A 21,779-nucleotide genomic window follows, 5' to 3' on the forward strand; every position below is an offset into this window, starting at 1 on the left:
TTAGAGGAACATCGCTGTGGTTTTTGGAGTTCAATCATCCTAGACCAGAGGACTGATGAAGAAATTTCTCAGGACAGCATTCCGTCCTCTTCGGTTGCTTCATGACGTGGTGTCATGACAACAACCCTTCCCTCAATGTCAGCAAAACAAAAGAGCTGAACAAAATTGACTTCAGGAAGTGAGGAGGTGCATATGCTCCTGTCTACATCAATGGTGCTGAGGTCGAGAGGGCTGAGAGCTTCAAGTTCCTAGGAGTGAACATCACCAATAGCCTGTCCTGGTCCAACCATAGACGCCATGGCCAGGAAAGCTCACCGGTGCCTCTACTTCCTCAGGAGGCTAAAGAAATTTGGCTTGTTCCCTTTGATACTCATCAATTTCTATTGATGCACCATAGAAAGCATCCTATCCAGATACACCACGGCTTGGTATGGGAAATGCTCTGCCCGTGACCACAAGAGACTGCAGAGAGTTGTGGACACAGCTCAGTGCATCACGGAAACCAGCCTCCCCTCTGTGGACTCTGTCTACACTTCTCGCTGCTTCAGTAAAGCAGCCAACATAATCAAAGCCCCCACCCTCCCCAGACATTCTCTCTTCTCCCCCCTCCCATCGGGCAGAAGATACAAAAGCCTGAAAGCATGTACCACCAGTCTCAAGGACAGCTTCTATCCCGCTGTTATAACACTATTGAATAGTTCCCCAGTACAATAAGATGGACTCTTGACTACATAATCTACCTCGTTATGACCTTCCACTGTATTATCTGCCTGCACTGCAGTTTCTCTGTAACTGTAACACTTTATTCTACATTCTGTTATTGTTTTCCCTTGTACTACCTCAATGCACTGATGTAATGAAATGATCTGTATGGATGGCATGCTAAACAAAGGTTTTCACTGTACCTCAGTACATGTGACAATAATAAACCAATTTACTGTTCTTCCATCACAAGGCCAGAACTGGGGATTTTATCCGATGATTACAGTTGGTGAACATCACAGAAAATGATGCAGTTCACAGTTGCAACAAGACTTGTACAACATGCACGCACATGCTGATAAATGGTGTATTCATTCCTCAGTAGTTCCAGGTAAAGATTGTCTCCAGCGAGAGGGAGTCTAATGGCTTGTGATATTTGTTACATTAACGTCACCAAGTCCTCTACCACCCTGGGTGTCACCATAAGTATCTCAACCACTACACAAATACAATGACACTGGGAATCCTGTGCTGAATGACTTCTTGATACCCATTGTTACGTTTCTCACCAGATTACTCTTGTACCCTGCTGTCCCTTTATCTTGGTAGTCCTTTGATAAACTCTGGGAATGCCTCAGTCAACTCAGATGTTCATCAACTCCCCACCCACCTACACTCACAGTGGCCAATTAACCTAGCAGCTTGGCTCTGGGACACAGAAGGAAAGTGGAAATCCACGCAATGTCGGGGACAATGTGCAAACTACACCCAGACTACAGCCGAGGTCAGGATTGAACCTGGGACCCTGGAGCCATGAGGCAGCCACTGTGTCACCCACTGTTGTTAGAAAGCTAGACACAGGGCTTTCCCGAGTGAAATCTGGAAACACTTGAAAGGTGGGAGCAATTGGGAAATATTTTCTGCAAATGGCTATTGAAGCTAGAACATTTGTTAATTCTAAATCTGGGATTGATATATTTTTGTTAACCAGTATAAAAAACAGGCAGGTTAACAGTCAGGGAACAGTCATGAACTCACTGAAGGTTGGAACAGGCTCAAGAGAGTAAATAATGTCCTCCTACTGGATGCCAGAGTCTGCCTTCTTAACACGGACCCCATCTCCCCATGTACTTACTGGAACGAGGGGGGTCTTGAGTCTCCAATTCCTCCTGTCCGCTCGATGGGGGGCGGCAGATCTGACTGGTTGTCCGCACACATGGATCCAGAGTCCGAGTGGGAACCTTCAGCTGACACCAGCTGAAAGAGAGAAAGGCAAAGCGACAATAAACTTGGGTACAGACTGCAGCAGCTCTCGGCAACAGGCTCCTTGATGCTGCTCCCCAAACAGTGTACAAGTGTGGATAAATCACTGGATTGGTGTACATAAGCCTGCATTATGAGACACGAGCTGAAATCCCACCAAAGCAGCGGGGGAAATTAAATTCAAGTAATTAAATAAAAATGAAAATTTTTTTAAAAACTGCAGATGCTGGAAACCCAAAATAAAAACAGAAGATGCTAGGAACGCTCAGCAAGTCAGGCAGCATCTGTGGGGAGAGAAACACAGATGTCATCGTTTCAGGTCTGAGACCCTTGGTCAGAACTGGGAAGGAGAGAAAACATGTTGGTTTTCAGTGGCAATGAAGGTTGGGGGAAGGATGCGTAGAACAAAGGGAATATCTCTGGTGGGGCGAGACCAAATCAATTAATGTGGCACAATTCATTTCCTGGTCTGTGTTGTGTGTTGCTGGTAACAGGGCGGTGGGACATGCCCTGCAGGTCAGGCTATACTAATGCAGAGAGAAAAACTGAGCCAAAACGAATAGATAGCATAGACAGTCTTTTACCCAGAATAGAAATGTCAAATACTACAGGACATAACTTCAAGGTGAGAGGGGGAAAGTTTAGAGGAGATGTACGGGGTAAGTTTTTTTCTTGCTACACAGAGCGTGGTAGGTGCCTGGAACAAGCCGCTAGGGGTGGTGGTGGAAGCAGATACAATGGTGACGCTTAAAGAGGCATTTCGACAGGCACAAGGACAGGCAGGGAATGGAGGGATACAGACCATGTGCAGGCAGATAGGTTTAGTTTAATTTGTCATCATGGTCGGTATAGAAATCATAGGCTGAAGGGCCTGTTCCTGTGCTGTAATGTTCTATGTTCTACAAAGATGGGTGAGTGGTAGAAATGGCCAGTTCTGATTCAGGCAGACAGAAAGAATGGGTTATCTAGGGTCGGAGAATGTTTTACTCAGTCTGGAAGGCTGCAACATGCCCAGACAGAAGATCACGTATTGTTCCTCAAGCATATGTTGGAGCTCGTTGTAACAGCACAGAAAGCCACAGACAGAAAAATCAGAGTGGAAGTGAAATTAAAGTGACAGGCAACTGAAGCTCAGGGTCACTCCTGCAAACTGAATGCAGGCACTCTGCAAAGAATCACCCAATCTGCGTTTGGTTTCTCCAGTGTAGAGACCACCACATCGTGAACACCGAGTGCAGTGCACAGGGTTGGAAGAAGTGCAAGTGAATCGCTGCTTCACTTGGAAAGACTGTTTGGGTCCCTGAATGGTGGGAAGGGAAGAGAAAAAAAAAGAACAGGTCTTCCATATCATGTTGTACTTAATTAACTCGGGACTTAAAGGTGGTCTCAGTGTTGGTGACCACAAAACGCGGATGCTGCCGGGACTTGAGGACCTGAGTTACAGGGATAGGTTGAATAGGTTAGGACTTTATTCCCTGGAGCGCAGGAGAATGAGGGGAGATCTTATAGAAGTATCAAATTATGAGGAGTATAGATAGGCTTTTTCGCGTCAGGTTGAGTGAGATTAGAACTAGAGGTCATAGGTTTAGGGTGAAAGGTGAAAATATTTAAGGCGAATCTGAGGGGAGCTTCTTCACTCCGAGGGTGGTGTGAGTGTGGAACAAACTGCCAGTGGAAGTGGTGGATGTGGGTTCAATTGTAAGATTTAAGAGAAGTTTGGATAGGTCCATGGATGGGAGAGGTATGGAGGGCTATGGTCCAGGTGCAGGTAGATGGGACCAGGCAGAAAACCAGACCGGCATGGACTAGGTGGGCCGAAGGGCTTGTTTCTGTGCTGTCGTACTCTATGACTCTAAAACGGCAGGATTTTCACAAAAATATATGTGGCCACTAATGCATTCAAGGAAGGATATCTGCTGTTCTTACCCAATGATTCCAGCCCCCCAATATGGTGGACTCTGAAATAGTTCTTTGAAATGGCCATCGACTTCAGGGGCCAATTGAGGAAGGACAATAAATTATGGGCTTGCCAGTGAATGAATAAATTTCAAAAAATGTAGTCATCCAAAAGAGTTTCAAAGAGGTGCTAGGTACTGAGTGACTTCAAGAATTAGGCAAGAGAAAGAAAAATTAAAGACTAGCGTTTTCAAAAGATAAAATGCCCCAAAACGTTTCACACCAGAGCATTAGATTGAACTTTGATTCAAAAGGCAGGTAAGGAAATTACGTGTAAATCGTCAAAAGCTTGGTCAAGGATTGTTTAACGGGTGGAGAGAGGAACATTGAAATTTAGGTTAAGAATTCCACACATCAGGAACTAACCAGCTAAGGACATGCCCAATAATGTGAAAATCAGGGGCGGGCAGGAGTCCAGACACTGGGAGGAGTTTGGAGCAGGAGCAGCCTACAGAGAAAGGGAGGAGCCAACTATGGAGGGATTGGAAAAACAAGGACGCGAATTTTAATTCTGAGGCATTACTGGGCTGGAAGCCAAGGTAGGTAAGCGAGTACATCTGAACAGGAACAGCAAGTTATCAGCAGATGTTCGTCAAAGGCAGAAGATATAAATCATAGAACGATTCAGCACACAAGGAAGCCATATGAGCCATCAAGTCTGTGCTGGCTCTGAGAGAGAGCCAATCAATCACTTTCACTTCCTCTTACCACATAGCCTTGTGAGGCTTTTCCCTCTAGGTTTTTATCAGATTCTTTTTGGAGCTGCTTTTGAAGCTGCTTCCAATCCCTTTCGGGCCACACATTCCAGATCACAACAATGCACCGTGAAAAGCAAAACACCTTTGGTTCCTTGCTTAGGTCTGTGTCCTGCATTTGCCAAAACTTCATCTTAATTTTGGATGCTGCGATTCAAACTCATCTTGGCTTTAGGAAGAACAACCCCATTTCTCCAAGTCAACCCACAAGACTGAAGTCCCTCATCTCCACCACCGCTGGTCGACCTTCCCCATGCTAATCTCCAAATTTCCATATTACAGCAAAGCTCAGATAACCTGTTATCCGATCGCTCAGAATTCCTAATGTTCCTCCTGCTCCCTTTAAACTCACGGGAACCCAGTTTCCAATGCTCCTTCCAAATTCACCCCATTCACAAAAAGTTATTATCCTGCTGGATAACATCTAAAAAAGTGAATTGGAAGAATCCTGAATGTGCCAAATTATTGGAATTTCATTGTCCACATGTCACAGAGTAGGTAGTTAAGAGCAGAGCTCAAAGCACTACCAACCCAGGTTCAATCCTGATCTCTGGTGCAGTCTGCGTAGTGTATAGTTTGCATATTTTCCTTGTGGCTGTGTGTGGGTGTTCTGGCTTCCTCCCACATCCCAAAGATGTGCTGGTTGGTAGGTTAATTGACCACTGTACATTACCCTTAGCGTGTAGGCAAGTTGAAGGATCCAGGAGAGTGTGGGGAGAATATAAAACAGGGCGAGGGAATGGGATTGCTCTGTGAACCAGCATAGAATCGAGGGGCCAAATGGCCTCCTTCAACATGGGAAGGAAATATAGAAATATGTTTACCGGAACTGAACAAGCTTGGGTCTAACCAGTGCTATACAAAGGAACATTCCAACCCTCTGAGGCAAAAAGCCTTGTCAATATTACATGGGGATCAGGTGGCAAGTCAATACTCAACATCTCATGTTCCAGTGATTTCTCTTTGTTTTGGATACCTGGTGCGTGATGATTAGCCTCCAATTCATAGAATCAGAAGCCTCCCCCGTGAATCACTCCTTCTCTCCCAGTGCAAGGAGAGGTGGATATCTGCCAAATTCAACCCGGCAGATCTCCCACCACAAACCCATCTAGTCTGCGAGATTACTGTCTCTTAGCCACGGGCAAAGTGCAGTGGAGCAATGTTGTTTGACTGAGATTTAAGAGTCTGAGATTTAACAGTCAGTCATGTGGAGGGAACTTTAACCCAACATCAGGAATCCACTGGTCCTCTGCTGCCTGTTCAAACAGCTCCCCACTGTCCTTTCCCAAGTCTGATCGAACTGGTCAGGGATAATTAACAAGCTACTCAAGGATGTTTGCCTGCCCTGCTTTCCTTGCTTAATAAAATTCTGACCAACTCAAAAGCACTTGCAGAAGGCTAAACCTTTGGTTCTTTTATTTCCCAGTTATGAATCTGCAACCCTCTCTGGCCCTCACACTCTCACTGTGATTAAGCCAGGGTACAAACTCCTCTGATTGAGACCACAGAGTCATAGAGAATGGAAACAGGCCCTTCGGCCCAACTCGTCCATGCCGACTGTGTTGCCCAGCGAGCTAGTCCCATCTGCCTGCGTTTGGCCCATAGCCCTCTAAACCTCTCCTGTCCATGGACTTATCTAGATGGCTTTTAAATGTTGCTAATGTGCCCGCCTCAGCCACTATTTCTGGCAGCTCATTCCAAATACGCACCACCCTTTGTGTGAAGAAGCTGCCCCTGATGTCCCTTTTAAATCTCTTGCCTCTGATCTTAAACCTATGCCCTCTTGTATTTAGCACCCCCTCCCTGGGAAAAAGATTGTGTGCTTTCACCCTGATCTTATGGGGATTGTTATGCAACAGAGGGACCTAGGAGTACATGATCTTATATACCTCTCAATCATGTCTCCCCTCAATCTCCTACATTCTACGGTGCTGAGGTCAAGAGGGTTGAGAGCTTCAGGTTCCTGGGAGTGAACATCACCAACAGCATGTCCTGGTCAAATCACATAGATGCCACGGCCAAGAAAGCTCACCAGCGCCTCTACTTCCTCAGGAGGCTAAAGAAACTCGGTTTGTCCCCTTTGACTCTCACCAACTTTTACCAATGCACCATAGAAAGCATCCTATCTGGATGTATCACGGCTTGGTACGGCAACTGCTCTGCCCAGGACCGCAAGAAACTGCAGAGAGTTGTGGACACAGCCCAACGCATCACGGACACCAGCCTCTCCTCCTTGAATTCTGTCTTTACCTCTAGTTGTCTTGGCGAAGCAGCCAGCATAATCAAAGACCCCACCCACCCGGGACATTCTCTCTTCTCTCCTCTTCCATCGGGTAGAAGATACAGGAGCCTGAGGGCACGTACCACCAGACTCAAGGACAGCTTCTACCCCACTGTGATAAGACTATTGAACGGTTCCCTTATACAATGAGATGGACTATAACCTCACGATCTACCTTGTTGTGACCTTGCACCTTATTGCACTGCACTTTCTCTGTAGCTGTGACACTTTACTCTGTACTGTTACTGTTTATATCTGTACTACCTCAATGCACTCTGTACTGACTCAATGAAACTGCACTGTGTAATAAATTGACCTGTACAATCGGTTTGTAAGACAAGTTTTTCACTGTACCTCGGTACAAGTGACAATAATAAACCAATACCAATACCAATACCTCTCCTTGAAACTCAGGCCCCCAAGTCCGGGCAACATCCTGGTAAATCTTTTCTGCGCTCTTTCTAGTTTAATAACATCTTTCCTATAACAGGGCGACCAAAACTGTACACAATAGTCCCAAGTCTTATATAACTGCAACATAACTTTCCAACTCCTATACTCAACACCCTGACTGATGAAGGCCAGCGTGCCAAATGCCTTCTTCACCACCCTGTCTACCTGTGACGCTGCTTTCAGCAAACAATGCACTTGCAGTCCTAGGTCCTTCTTTTCCATAACACTCCCCAGGACCCTACAATTCACTGTATAAGTCCTACCCTGGTTTGAACTCCCAAAATGCAATACCTCACATTTATCTGGATTGCAGGCACGTGTGTAGCAGTTAGTGTAACACTATTACAGCACTAGGGACCCAGGTTCAATTCCGGCCGCTGTCTGTAAGGAGTATGTATGTTCTCCCTGTGTCTGCGTGGGTTTCCTCTGGGTGCTCCGGTTTCCTCCCAAATTCCAAAGACGTATGGGTTAGGAAGTTGCGGGCATGCTATGTTGGCGCTGGAAACGTGGCGACACTTGCGGGCTGCCCCCAGAACACTCTACGCAAATATGCATTTCACTGTGTGTTTCAATGTACATGTGACTAAACATATCTTAACCTATCTTGAAAGCCATTGCCAATCCAGCCCACGTACCCAGCTGATTAAGATCCCCCTGTAATTTTTCATAACCTTCTGCACTATCTACAACACCAGCTATTTTAGTATCATCCACAAACTTACTAACCAAGCCTTGTACATTCACATCCAAATCGTTTATATAAATTACAAACAAAGGTCCCAGCACTGACCCCTGTGGCACACCACTAGACACAGGCCTCCAGTCTGAGAAACAACCTTTGACTATCACCCTCTGCTTCCTACCACTGAGCCAATTATGAATCCAATCCACTACCTCCACTTGGATCCCATGCGATCTAACCTTCCAGACCAGCCCTGGAACCTCTGGAAATGAAGTTCCACCTCGATGAATTTACAAACCAGGACAACATGTATTCTGTAGTCTTTGGAGTTTAGAAGATTGAGGGGTGCCTGTTCAAGTGGCACCCCTCCATCCTTATTAAAATGTACAAGGTCATGGGGAGGCATGATGAGTAGATGTTGAGATGTTTCCACTAGCGGCAGAGCCTTGAATGAGGGGACGGAGTTACGAGGTAAGGTGACGGTAGTTTTAAACAGAGGTACATAGAAATTTCTCCTCACAAAAGCTAGCGAATCCTCTGCCCCAGAGGGTTGTGGAGGCCGAATCCTTAGAAGTGGAAATATATACATTTTTTTAAAGATTGGGGAATTGAGGGTGATGGGGATCTGGCACAGAGGAGGAGCTGAGACCTGGGGCAGATCAGTCACAATCATATTGAAGGGCGGGGCAGGATTGAGGGGCCGAGTGGCCTACTCCTGCTTCTATTTTCTTGCCTTTTTGCACACATCATTAACGGCATGCAATCCATGTGTAAGGGCGGCACGGTTGATCCCTCAAGATTGTCACGCAGATCAACAGGGTTGTTAAGAAGGCGTATGGAGTATTGGCCTTCATTAGTCGGGCTATTGAGTTCAAGAGCCGCGAGGTGATGTTGCAGGTCTATAGAACTCTGGTCAGACCAAACTTCGGAGCATCGTGTTCAGTTCTGGTCGCCTCATTATAGGAAGGATGTGGAAGCTTTAGAGAGGGGCAGAGATTTACCAGGATGTTACCTGGATTGGAGAGCATGTCTTATAAGGATAGGGTGAGCAAGCTAGGGCTTTTCTCTTTGGAGAGGAGGACGATGAGAGGTGACTTGATAGTGTACAAGATGATAAGAGGCATAGATCGAGTGGACAGTCAGAGACTTTTTCCCAGGGCGACAATGGCTAACACGAGGGGGCATAATTTTAAGGTGATTTGAGGAAGGGATAAGGGGCATGTCAGGGATAAGTTTTTTTTACACAGAGAGTGGTGGGTGCGTGGAACGCACTACCTGCAGAGGTTGTGGGGGCAGATATATTAGGTACTTTTGAGAGTCTCTTAGATAGATACATGAATGATAGAAAAATAGGGGGCTATGTGGGAGGGAAGGCTTAGATAGATCTTGGATAAAATGTCGGCACAACATTGTGTGCCGAAGGGCCTGTACTGTGCTGTAGTGTTCTATGTTCTATGTTCAATAGTGCTGCAGGTAGTGCAGTTGACACAGCTCCAACCAGCTGGTTTCAATGCTGACCTCCAGTGCAGTCTGTGTGGAGTTTGCGTGTTCTCCCGGTGACTGTGTGGATTTCCTCCCACATCCCCAAGACGTGCTGGCTGTTGGGTGAATTAGCCACTGCAAATTGCTTCCAATGCAGATGGGTGGTAGGAGAAACAGGAAAGGGGAGTTTAGTGAGCATGTGAGAGAGAACAGATTGCAGGAAAGTAAGTGGGGGTATGGGATTGTTCAGCGAGCAGGCACAGACTAGATGAGCCAAATGGCCTTCTGCTGAGTCACAAGGAAAAGTAAGAGCCAAGCCATCCCACAACCAGTGACTCAGGTCAAAGCTCCCACATTCGGTCATGAGTGGTGGCGGAAAGTTAAATAGCTTACGGGAAGAGACAACTCCAAGAACATTTCCATCCTCGATGATGGTGGGGACCAGCTAAAGGCAAGGCTGAAGCACTTATATCCATGCTCAGCCGGGGGCGTCAAGGTGGTAAATTCTGAACTTTCTTTCAGAAGGTGACGTTCAGCCAAGTCGATGCAGCAAAGAATCTGGGACCACTCAACATCCCAGTTGTACTACAGAAGATCTGTGCTCTAGCACCAGCTAAGCACTCTGGGAAGTTGTCAAGGTACGCCCTGGTTACAAAAAGCAGAACAAATCCAATGCAGCTAATTACCACCCAGCTTCCTGACTGGAACCTAATCTCCATTAACCTGCTCATTGATGTCCAGTGTGGGCTTCACCAGGACTGCTGGCTCCAAACATGGACCAAAGCACAGAGTTCCAGAGGCGAGGTCAGAGTGATTGCCTTTGACATCTCAGCACCTGTTGACAAGCTGGAAAGCATTCTGGCTGGTTGCATCATGGCCTGGTAATGGAAACTCCAATGGAGGCAAGTTGAACGCAAGAGGCTACAGAGAGTGGTGGAGAGTGGAGCCAGTTCCAACACGGGTACAGCTCTCCCCACTGTCGAGGAACATCTACAGGAGGGGATGTCTCAGGAAGGTGACATCCATCATCAGGGACCCTCACCATCCGGGCCATGTCCTCTTCTCGATGCTGCCGTCAGGCAGGAGGTACAGGAGCCTGAAGACCCACACCTCAAGGTTCAACAACAGCTTCTTCCCCACTGCTGTCAGGTTCTTGAACTGACCCGAAAAACCCTACTTCCCTCAACTTGTAATAAAGTCATCATGTTTATTTTGTCATGTAAATTATGTATAATTTATGTTAATTACTGGTTAGTGTAATGCTTTACAGCGCCAAGACCCAGGTTCAAATCCGGCCACTGTCTGTAAGGAGTTTGTACGTTCTCCCCGCGTTTGTGTGGGTTTCCCCCGGGTGCTCCGGTTTCCTCCCACATTCCAAAGATGCACAGGTTAGGAAGTTATGGGCAAGCTATGTTGGCGCCGGAAGCGTGGTGACACTTGCAGGCTGCCCCCCAAAATCACTACGCAAAAGATGTATTTCACTGTGTGTTTCGATGTACATGTGACTAATAAAGATCTTATCTTATAATTTAAGTTTATGTAATTTATATTTGTAATGTACTGTGCTGCTGCAGCAAAAAGCTTACCTTCATGGTATTATACCCTGGGTACATATACCCATGGCAATAAACTTGACTTGACTGAATATGGCATCAAATCCTCATGTCCAATGGTTGGAGTCGTACCTTGAGCAGAATAAAATGGCTGTGGTTTCTTAAGGCCAATTACCCCAGCCCATCACTGCAGAAGTTCCTCAGGACAGTGTCCAAGCCCCAACCAAATCAGCTACTTCAGCAGTGACCTTTCTTCTACTGTCTGGTCAGAAGTAGAAATGTATGCTTGAACATGATGTTCAATTCCATTCACAAATGTAACTTCCCATGCCCGCACACAGCAACAGCTAAACAACATGTAGCAAGTAACATTAGTAACACAAGAGTGCCTACACAGTGACTATCTCCAACAAGAGAGTCTAGCTACGTACGCTTGATATTCAATGGTATTACCATTGCTAAATCCCAACTACCAACATCCCGAGAGTCATCACAGAAAGGAAACTCAACCGAACTAACCGCCTAAATACCATGGTGACAACAGCAGGTCAATGGCTGGGTATTTGACTCACCTCTTGACACCCCAAAGCCTTTCCACTATTGACAAGGGCACAAAGTCAATGTTATGGGGAGAGGTTGGCCAGGCTAGGACTTTATTCCTCTTGGAGCATGGGAGTGATCTTATAGAGGTGTATAAAATCCTGAGGGGTGTGGATAAGTTGCACGGTCACAGTCCTTTTCCCAGAGCAGGGGAGTCTAAAACTAGAGGGCAATAGGTTTAAGGTGAGAAGGGAAAGATTTAAAAAGGGACCTGAGGGGCAACTTTTAAGCACAGAGGGTAGTAAATAGATGGAACGGGCTGCCTGAGGAAGGGGTTGAGGCAGGTACAGTAAAAACAACACCTAAAAGCCATTTGGACAGGTACATGGACGTGAAAGGTTTAGGGGGACATTGGTTAAACGCAGGCAAATGGGACTAGGTCAGATGGGCAAAAAACACAGATAAATATTCATTGATTGTCATTGTTGGGAAGTGGTCATTGCTGGCAGTGGCACTTATTGTTCTTACCTCCTTCTCACAATTGCCCTTCTACCAGGATGACAAAGTCAACAATATTGGCGAATCTGGAGTCATTGCTTGGCCAGACTAGGCCAAAATGGTAGATTTCCTTCCATACAAGAACATTATTGGTATTGGTATTGGTTTATTATTGTCACTTGTACCGAGGTACAGTGAAAAATTTGTCTTGCATACTGATCGTACAGGTCAATTCATTACACAGTGCAGTGACATTGAGTTAGTACAGAGTGCATTGAGGTAATACAGGTAAAAACAATAACAGTACAGAGTAAAGTGTCACAGCTACAGAGAAAGTGCAGTGCAGATAGACAATTAGATGCAAGATCACAATAAGGTAGATCATGAGGTCAGAGTCCATCTCATCATATAAGGGAACTGTTCAATAGTCTTATCACAGTGGGATAGAAGCTGTCCTTAAGCCTGGTGGTATGTGCCCTCAGGCTCATCAGATGGGCTTTATGACAATCCAGTCACCATTAGCAACACTGCCTTTTTCCTCCTGATTTAATTAATTACTTGAATTTAAATTCTTTGATGCTGTGGTGGGGTTCGAACTTGTGTCTCTGGCTCAGTGATCCAGATGTCTGGATATTAAGTCCAGTAACATAACCATTATGCTTCCATGTCCTATATACAATAAATGGATCATGGCTAACACTTAAAAGTTGGTATGTGACTTAGTGAGTTTTTTTTAAATAAAAGTTAATTTAAAGGCTATCACATTTTTGCTGCCTTATGCTATTTTACAGTTCTGTTATGATGCTTTAGTCATGTAAAATGTTTCATGGTGTCAGCCATCTTGTTGGGTAGCATTCTCATCTCCAGGTTAGAGGTTTGTGGGTTCAAGCCTCACTACAGAGACTGGAGGACAGAAATCTAGACCACACCCTGGTGCAGTACAGCATGGTTGCTGCAATACTGAAGGTGCTGTCTTTCACGTGAGGCTGCAAACAGAAAGACCGCCTGCTTTCTCAGAAGAATGCAAAAGATCTCTGGGCACAGAATAGCGGGGGAGTTCTCCTGGAGCTTCAAATGATACTTATCCTTCAGTATCATATGGATTGGAAAGGTTATGGGCCAAACGCTGGCAAATGGGGCTAACTTGGATGGGACATCTTGGTTGGCATGGACCAGTTGGGCCGAAGGGCCTGTTTTCTATGACTCTACCACAAAATAGATTGCAAAAAAATCAAAAAGCTGACATGCTGAAAATCTGAAATAAAAATGCTGGAAGCACTTAGCAGGTCAGGCAACACCTGTGGATAGAGAAGCAGGTAACGCTTCAGACCCACAACTGATGAAGGGTCTTTGACCTGCAGCATTGATTGCTTCTCTTTCCACAGATGCTGCCTGACCTGCTGAATGTTTCCAGCATTATGTATTTTTAATCACAAAACATTATCTAGCCATCATTACGTTGCTTTTCTCAGGAGCTTGCAATGCACAAATAGGCTGCTGTGTATCCTTCATTATTATATTGACTACACTGCGAGAAATACTCTACTGGCCTTAAACCAAGGTTATGAAAGCATTATATTAATAGAATTGTTTAACATTAAGAAATGCTTTGGAAAAAGTAGATTGGAAGACTGGGAGGGTCAGTAAACACACTTCTAAGCAATTGTCTTGATAAACAAAGGGGTCAATTCAGGAGAATTCTTTATGTAGCTAGGTGTTGTGATATTAAGTATACTATGTAAAATAAAATAAGATATTTTATTAGTCACATGTACATCGAAACACACAGTGAAATGCGTCATATGCGTAGAGTGTTCTGGGGGCAGCCTGCAAGTGTCGCCACGCTTCCGGTGCCAACATAGCATGCCCTGTACGTCTTTGGAATGTGGGAGGAAACCGGAGCACCTGGAGGAAACGCACGCAGACACGGAGAGAACATACAGACTCCTTACAGACAGCGGCCAGAATTGAACCCGGGTCGCTGACGCTGTAATAGCATTATGCTAACCACTACACTACCGTGCTGGTCAATGCAGTGCAAGTAGATTTAGTGGAAACTTTCTAAAGGGAATCAGATGGATTTGAAAAGAAAAACAAAATATAGAAGGGAGAAGGGGAGAAGGGGATGGGACATGCTGATAGTGAGCTGAACCAGGCTGGTAGCAGCACAGTGTTGACTGGTATGGATTATATGGCCTGTTGCTTTGTATATTGCTGGTAAGATTGTAAACCAATTACTCACCCATGATACCACACGGCCATTGAAGCAGGGCAACTTGGCATTGTCATCAGATATCTCTTCCTTTACCACCCTGTAGGAACATGGAGACATATTTAAGTCCTCCTGAAGGACCAACACAAACATCACACCTAAATTAGAGCGTTTGGAAGATGTACCACACACCAATAGATGCAAGGTAACAAGGTCTCGGACAATGTCATGGATGCTACAGATCAACAACTGTGTATCCTTGGCCCTTTGAATGCCAAAGATTCACAACCATGTGAGTGAACACACTTCTCCTCAACTCAGTGCTAGATGACTGACCCTTTGTCCGAAGAATACAATCCTAGTTCAACAAGGAGTAACTCTAGTGTTGCTGAGATCACTGCTTCTTCTTCAGAGCTGCAGAGAATACAAGCCAATTCTAATCATTCCCTCCTCGTAGGACAACTTTCTCATCCCAGTAACTAAACGGAAAAGCTCTTGTGCTACTTCCAAACTTTGTTTCCATGCCAATGACTCCATTCCTCTCAGTGGACACTGTCTGTGACCCAACCACAATCTGCAACCTTGGCATGCGAGTCATACCGCATGGATACAGGCCCTTCGGCCCAACTCGTCCATGCCAACTGTGTTGCCCTGTGTTGCCCATCTGCCTGCGTTTGGCCCACAGCCCTCTACACTTCTCCTATCCATGGACTTATCTAGATGGCCTTTAAATGTTGCTAATGTGCCCCCCTCAAACACTATTTCTGGCAGCTGATTCCAAATACGCACCGCCCTTTGCGTGAAGAAGCTGCCCCTGATGTCCCTTTTAAATCTCTCGCCTCTGATCTTAAACCTGTGCCCTCTTGTTTTTAGCACCCCCTCCCTGGGCAAAGAGTGTGCTTTCACCCTGTCTATGCCCCTCATGATCTTATAAACCTCTATCAGGTCACCCCCTCAGTCTCCTACGTTCCAGGGAAGAAAGTCCTAGTCTACACAACCTCTCCTTGTAACTCAGGCCCCCAAGTCCGGGCAACATCCTGGTAAATCTTTTCTGCACTCCCTCCCTGGGAAAAAGACTGTGTGCTTCATGATCTTCTATCTTCTATCATTCCATACGGACACAAGGTTCAAGGACTATGTTTTGTCCACCAGCAAGTCCCTCGATTTTCACCTGCAGAAACTTCCCCATTTATGGACCAGCTTCAACTCATTTACGGTCCAGCTTCAACTCATTTACCACCGAAACTTTCATCCATGACTTTTCACTTAAGACTCAACTGATACATTATTTGTATACAGTTAATGGTAGTTCTCTTAACAGCATTGATAAACAGAGGGATCTTGGGGTCCAAGTCCACACCACGCTGAAAGTAGCAATGCAAGTAGATAGAGTGGTAAAGAAGACATAAGGAATGCTTGCCTTTGTTGGTCAGGACTCTTATACTCTAAGAGTCAGGAAGTCATGATGCAATTGTATAAAACTTTGGTTGCACCGTACTTGGAGTATTGTGTGCAGTTCTGGTTGCTGAGGATGTGGAGGCTTTGGAGAGGGTTCAGAAGAGGTTTTCCAGGATGCTGCCTGGATTTGAGGGCACGTGCCAGAAGGAGAGGTTGGACCAACTTGGAAAGTTTTCTCTGGAGCGTCGGAGGCTGAGGGGAGGACTGATGGAAGTTTATAAAATTCGGAGAAGCATAGACAGGGTAGACAATCAGAATCTTTTTCCCAGCGTAGAAATGTTGAATACTAGACAGCATAGTCTTACGGTGAGAGGGGGAAAGTTTAAAGGGTATGTGTGGGGCAAGTTTCTTTACACTGAGAGTGGTGGGTGCCTGGAATGCGCTGCAGGGGTGGTGGTGAAAGCAGATACGATAGTGGTGTTCAAGAGACTTTTAGATAGGTACATGACTATGCAGGGAATGAAGGAATGTGGATCATGTGCAGGCAGGCAGGATTAGTGTAATTTGGCAGAGATATTGTGGGCTGAAGGACCTGTTCCTCTGCTGTTCTACATTCAACTATTCCAACACTCCTGATCAGCCTCTAACTTTGTAAACAAGCTCATCAAAACTGTGCGACTCTCAGTCTACCTGTTTCAAGCTCCATTCATCCATCTCTCACCACCTCAATTAGAACTCCAATTTTAAAATTCTCACCTCTTTCCAAACTACTCCATAGCCTCCCTCGACCTCTGTAACCTCCTGCAGCCCTAAAGCTTCCACAATACCTGCACTCTAGCTCTGGCTTCCTTCTCATCCCCAATTTTAATAGTTACACCGACGCCAGCCCTATTCTTCAACTGCCCACTATCCAAATTTGGAGTTTCTTCGTTAAGCCTCTGCACTTCTCTCTTCTCTCCAAGCTGGCAGATTTGGAGTAAAGTGGTTGATATTTGTTCTAGTTGATGCAAAACCACCAAAGAGGATATGCAGTGAAACAGCATGGGCTATTTTTCTAGTTAAAATGAAAGTTGTTTGTGAAAGCTGCATACAAAACTAGTCTCAACATAAGAACATAAGAAATAGGAGCAGGAGGAGGCCATCTGGCCCCTCGAGCCTGCTCCACCATTCAATAAGATCATGGCTGATCTGGCCATGGACTCAGATCCACCTACCTGCCTTTTCCCCATAACTCTTAATTCCCCTACTATGCCAAAATCTATCTAACTGCATCTTAAATATATTTAATGAGGTAGCCTCTACTGCTTCTCTGGACAGAGAATTCCACAGATTCACTACTCTCTGGGAAAAGCAGTTCTTCCTCATCTCCATCCTAAATCTATTCCCCCAAATCTTGAGGCTATTTCCCCATTTCTGGTCTCATCTACCAGTGGAAACAACCTTCTTATGTATCACTTCCGTAATTTTATATGTTTCTATAAGATCCCCTCTCAATCTTCTGAACTCCAGCGAGTATAGTCACAGGCATCTCAATCTCTCCGCATAGGTTAACCCCCTCATCTCCAGAATCAACCTGGTGAACCTCCTCTGCACCACCTCCAAAGCCAGTATATCTTTCCTCAAGTAAGGAGACCAGAACTGCACGCAGTACTCCAGGTGCGGCCTCACCGGTACCCTGTACAGTTGCAGCATAACCTCCCTGCTCTTAAATTCAATCCCTCCAGCAATGAAGGCCAACATTCAATTTGCCTTCTTGATAACCTGCTGCACCTGCAAGCCGACCTTTTGCAATTCATGCACAAGCACTCCCAAGTCCCTCTGCACAACAGCATGCTGCAATCTTTCACAATTTAAATAATAATCTGATCTTCTATTTTTCCTTCCAAAGTGGATGACCTCGCATTTACCAGCATTGTACTCCATCTGCCAGACCCTTGCCCACTCACTTAACCTATCTATGTCTCTCTGCAGACTCTCTGCATCCTCTGCACAATTTGCTTTTCCACTCAATTTTGTGTCATAAGCAAACTTAGATAGGCTACACTCGGTCCCCTCTTCCAAATCGTCAATGTACATCGTGAACAGTTGCAAGCCCAGCACTGACCCCTGTGGCACCCCGCTCACCACTGATTGCCAACCAGGGAAACGCCCATTTATCCTAACTCTCTGCCTTCTATTGGTTAACCAATCCTCTATCCATACTAATACATTACCCCCAACTCCATGCATCCTTATCTTATGGATAACCATAAAACAACCAGACGTCAGAGAAAAGTACCCAGTTCACAAATGTCCTTACCCATTACTTACTCAGTCTGGCCACTATGTGACTCCAGACCCACCAAAGTGCCTCATTCCTAACTAACTTCCAATTCAGGGACAACAGGAGATGGACAATAAATATTGATAATTCCAGCAATATCCATCCAGCAATATCCATATGATGCCAGTCATACAGCACTGAAACAGGCCCTTCAGCCTAATTCATCCATGCTGGCCAAGATTCCCATCTAAACTAGTCCCATTTGCCCCTGTTTGGCCCATATCCCTCTAAACCTTTCCTATCCATGTACCTGTCCAACTGTCTGTTAAATGTTGTTAATGTATCTGCCTCAACCACTTCCTCTGGCAGCTCGTTCTATATACTGACCACCCTCTGGGTGAAAAAGTTGCCTCTCAGGCTCCTATTAAATCTTTTCCCTCTCTATGTCCTCTAGTTCTTGATTCCCTAACCCTAGGAAAAAAGATGGTAAATTGGTTTATTATTGTCACATGTACCAAAGAGCATGTGAAAAACTTTGTTTTGCACACCGTCCATACAGACCATTTCATTACAACAATGCATTGAGGAAGCACAAGGGAAAACAATAATAGAATAAGTGTTACAGTTACAGAGAAAGTTCAGTGTAGGCAGACAATAAGGTGCAAGGCCATAATGAGGTAGATTGTGAGGTCATAAGTCCATCTTATCTACTAAGGGACCATTTAACAGTCTTAAGACTGTGCGCATTCAGACTATCTATGCTTCTCATGACTTTATGCACCTCTATAACATCACCTCTTATTCTCCTATGCTCCAATGAGTAAAGTCCTAGACCGCTCAACTTCTGTCCGTAACTCAGTCGTAGTCTACAGCATTGCCCTTTTCTACTCTTTCTGTTCTTTCTTCAAGGAAGATTGGTCAAACAGGTTCATTTTATTCTTCATTTCCTGATGCTTTCTATTCCGAATCTCTTGGATCTTTCTTACCTCTGACGTTAAGCTAGCTGGCCCCCAGTTCCCCAGGTCAGTTCCATCTCCACATTTGAAGGCAGGGGTTACATTTGCCAGCTAATGATAAAAGGATTGCTTAAAATTTTTTAAACGGTCCCAATTTTAGAAAAATCAACAAAACACCCTCATTAAATCTAGCGCTAAATGAAATGGCGTCATTGAGGAAACGCCCATGTCCACAATTTAATGTCTATGACCCTTACACTCCTGACAGGCAGTCAAGTATCAACCAAAGCCAAGAGATTCAGAGCACTTGAGTGTGTTATTCTGATTAAGACTGTGTTTCAGGAAGTGAGAAGCCTTCCCCCGTTGGCCTCGCAACACGTAGAAGACAGGAAGTGGTGGAGGCTGAGGTACCAATACAGGAAGCTGTGGTAAAATCATAGCTCCAATCAAGACTTCACCACAGACCACAGCTCACAGTAAGATGACTCCACCCAACTCCCAACAGACTATTAGATTAATATTTGTGTGGATCATTCTATTTTACTCATCACCCCTCCAATTGAACCGTTTTTCCACACGTAACCTTGGCATGGCATCGAGGGAGTGATGTGCTGTTGGGTATGCAATCTCTCAAATCGAATCACACACTCTGCACAAAGAAAGTTCACAGATGTCATTATAAAGTGGCAGGGGAGTTCTCCTAGTGACATTACCAATATTTATCAAGCAATGCCATTAAAAATCAGATTCTTCTTAGATAAAACCATAAAACATAGGAGCAGAATTAGGCCATTCGGCCCATCGAGTCTGCTCTGCCATTCGATCGTGGCTGATTTATTTTTCTCTCTCAACCCCATTCTCCTGCCTTCTCCCCGAAACCTTTGACGCCCTTACTAATCAAGAACCTATCAACCTCCATTTTAAGTACACCCAATGACTTGGCCTCCACAGCCGTCTGTGGCAATGAAGTCCACAGATTCACCACCCTCTGGCTAAAGAAATTTCTCCTCATCTCTGTTCTAACGGGACATCCTTCTGTTCTGAGGCTGTGCCCTCTGGTCCTAGACTCTCCCACTACTGGAAACATCCTCTCCACATCCACTCTATCCAGGCCTTTCAATATTCGGTAGGTTTCAATGAGGTCCCCCCCTCATCCTTCTAAACGTCTAAACTCCAGCGAGTACAGACCCAGAACCATCAAATGCTCCTCATACATTAACCCTTTCATTTCCAGGATCATTCTTGTAAACCTCCTCTGGACCCTCTCCAATGCCAGCATGTCCTTCCTTAGATATAGGGCCCAAAACTGCTCACAATACTCCAAATGTGGTCTGACCAATGCCTTATAAAGCCTCAGCATTACGTCCTTGCTTTTGTATTCTAGTCATCTCGAAATGAATGCTAACATTGCATTTGCCTTCCTTACTACCGACTCAACCTGCAAGTTAATCTTTAGGGAATCCTGCACTAGGGCTTCAAGTCCCTTTGCGCCTCCGACTTCTGAATTCACTCCTCATTTAGAAAACAGTCTACGCCTTTATTCCTTCTACCAAAGTGCATGACCGTACACTTCCCTACGCTGTATTCCATCTGCCACTTCTTTGCCCATTCTCCCAATATGTCCAAGTCCTTCTGTAGACTCCGTTTCCTCAACACTACCTGCCTCTCCACCTATCTTTGTATCATCCGCAAACTTGGCCACAGAGCCCTCAATTCCGTCTGGGTCCCTCTGGGTCAATTCCAGTTCTGTCGGCTCTGAGGTGACTGATGAAGTCTCTTCACACACTCACAGACTCTGCCACAGGCGATGTTTGATAGCCGAGTGGGTGTTTTTTTGGGAAGGTCATTTTTGCTTGCCGTCGCTGTGGGGTAAATGTCGAGTAGCAGAGCAGGATGTCAGAGCACCTTTGTCATAATAATGTGCAAGGCCCATTCTCTGGTAAGCTTCAGTGAATGAAAGTTTGGAGACCAGCCTCCAAAAATATATATGCAATATCTATAAAATATCTATCCAAGAATATCAGAAATATCATCTGCATTCAGTGACTACGACAAAGGGGTGGAGAGACCTTGGTTCTGGAATTGGAGGCAAAGGTTGAAGAATTTCCCCATCCATCCTGTATTTCAGCAACATTCCAGTAGGGAGCTTGTTGCAGGTGAGCTGGGATATTGAGACAAGGAAGATGGTTGGGGCACTGACAGAGCCTTGTTTGATCCCCGCATCTGCACTGGGATCGGATTCGAATCACGCCTTGCACGTCATCGTGTAACAGATGTTGAATGGAAATGAAATCCTGACAAAGTTGAGAAGGATTCCTCATAATCAGAGTCTGACCCTTCTGATGAGAAAGGACAAGTATATCCAGTGGTAGATGCTACTCCCAGTGACTTTTCACAGAGTTGTCACAGGCAGGAGGTACAGAAGCCTGAAGTCTTACACCACCAGGTTCAGGAACAGCTACTTTCCTGCAACCATCAGGTTCTTGAACCAACCTGCACAACCCTAACCCTACCTCAGCAACGGAACACTACGGACCACTTCTTGCACTACCATGGACTTGTCTCTGTGGGGTTTTTTTGCACTAATGTCTTGTGTTATACAGTCTTTTTTTCACTGGCTGGTATAATTTATGTATGATTTATGTTCTGTGTGTTGTCTGAACGTACGTGCCTGTGATGCTGCTGCAGGCAAGTTTTTCAGTGTCAGACTCACTGGGACAGCCATGTATCCTTTCTCGATCATCTTACGCCCTTCCTCAGTCCACCAATCTCCTCAGAATCCTTT

General features: G+C 45.3%; 1 protein-coding gene across 2 annotated transcripts in view; it reads right to left on the reverse strand.

The window, feature by feature from the left end:
* The window catches only part of LOC127571990 (segment polarity protein dishevelled homolog DVL-3), a 147,542-nt gene that overhangs the window by 91,665 nt on the left and 34,098 nt on the right, over positions 1-21,779 (reverse strand). For both annotated transcript variants that reach the window (XM_052018791.1, XM_052018790.1), the window contains exons 2-3: positions 14,408-14,477; positions 1,838-1,959 (exon numbers count right to left, since the gene is read on the reverse strand). In XM_052018791.1, the coding sequence (XP_051874751.1) occupies positions 1,838-1,959; positions 14,408-14,477 (192 nt within the window). The remainder of the gene's footprint in view (positions 1-1,837; positions 1,960-14,407; positions 14,478-21,779) is intronic.

The sequence above is a fragment of the Pristis pectinata genome, chromosome 6, assembly GCF_009764475.1.
Source record: "Pristis pectinata isolate sPriPec2 chromosome 6, sPriPec2.1.pri, whole genome shotgun sequence".
Taxonomy (NCBI): Eukaryota; Metazoa; Chordata; class Chondrichthyes; order Rhinopristiformes; family Pristidae; genus Pristis; species Pristis pectinata.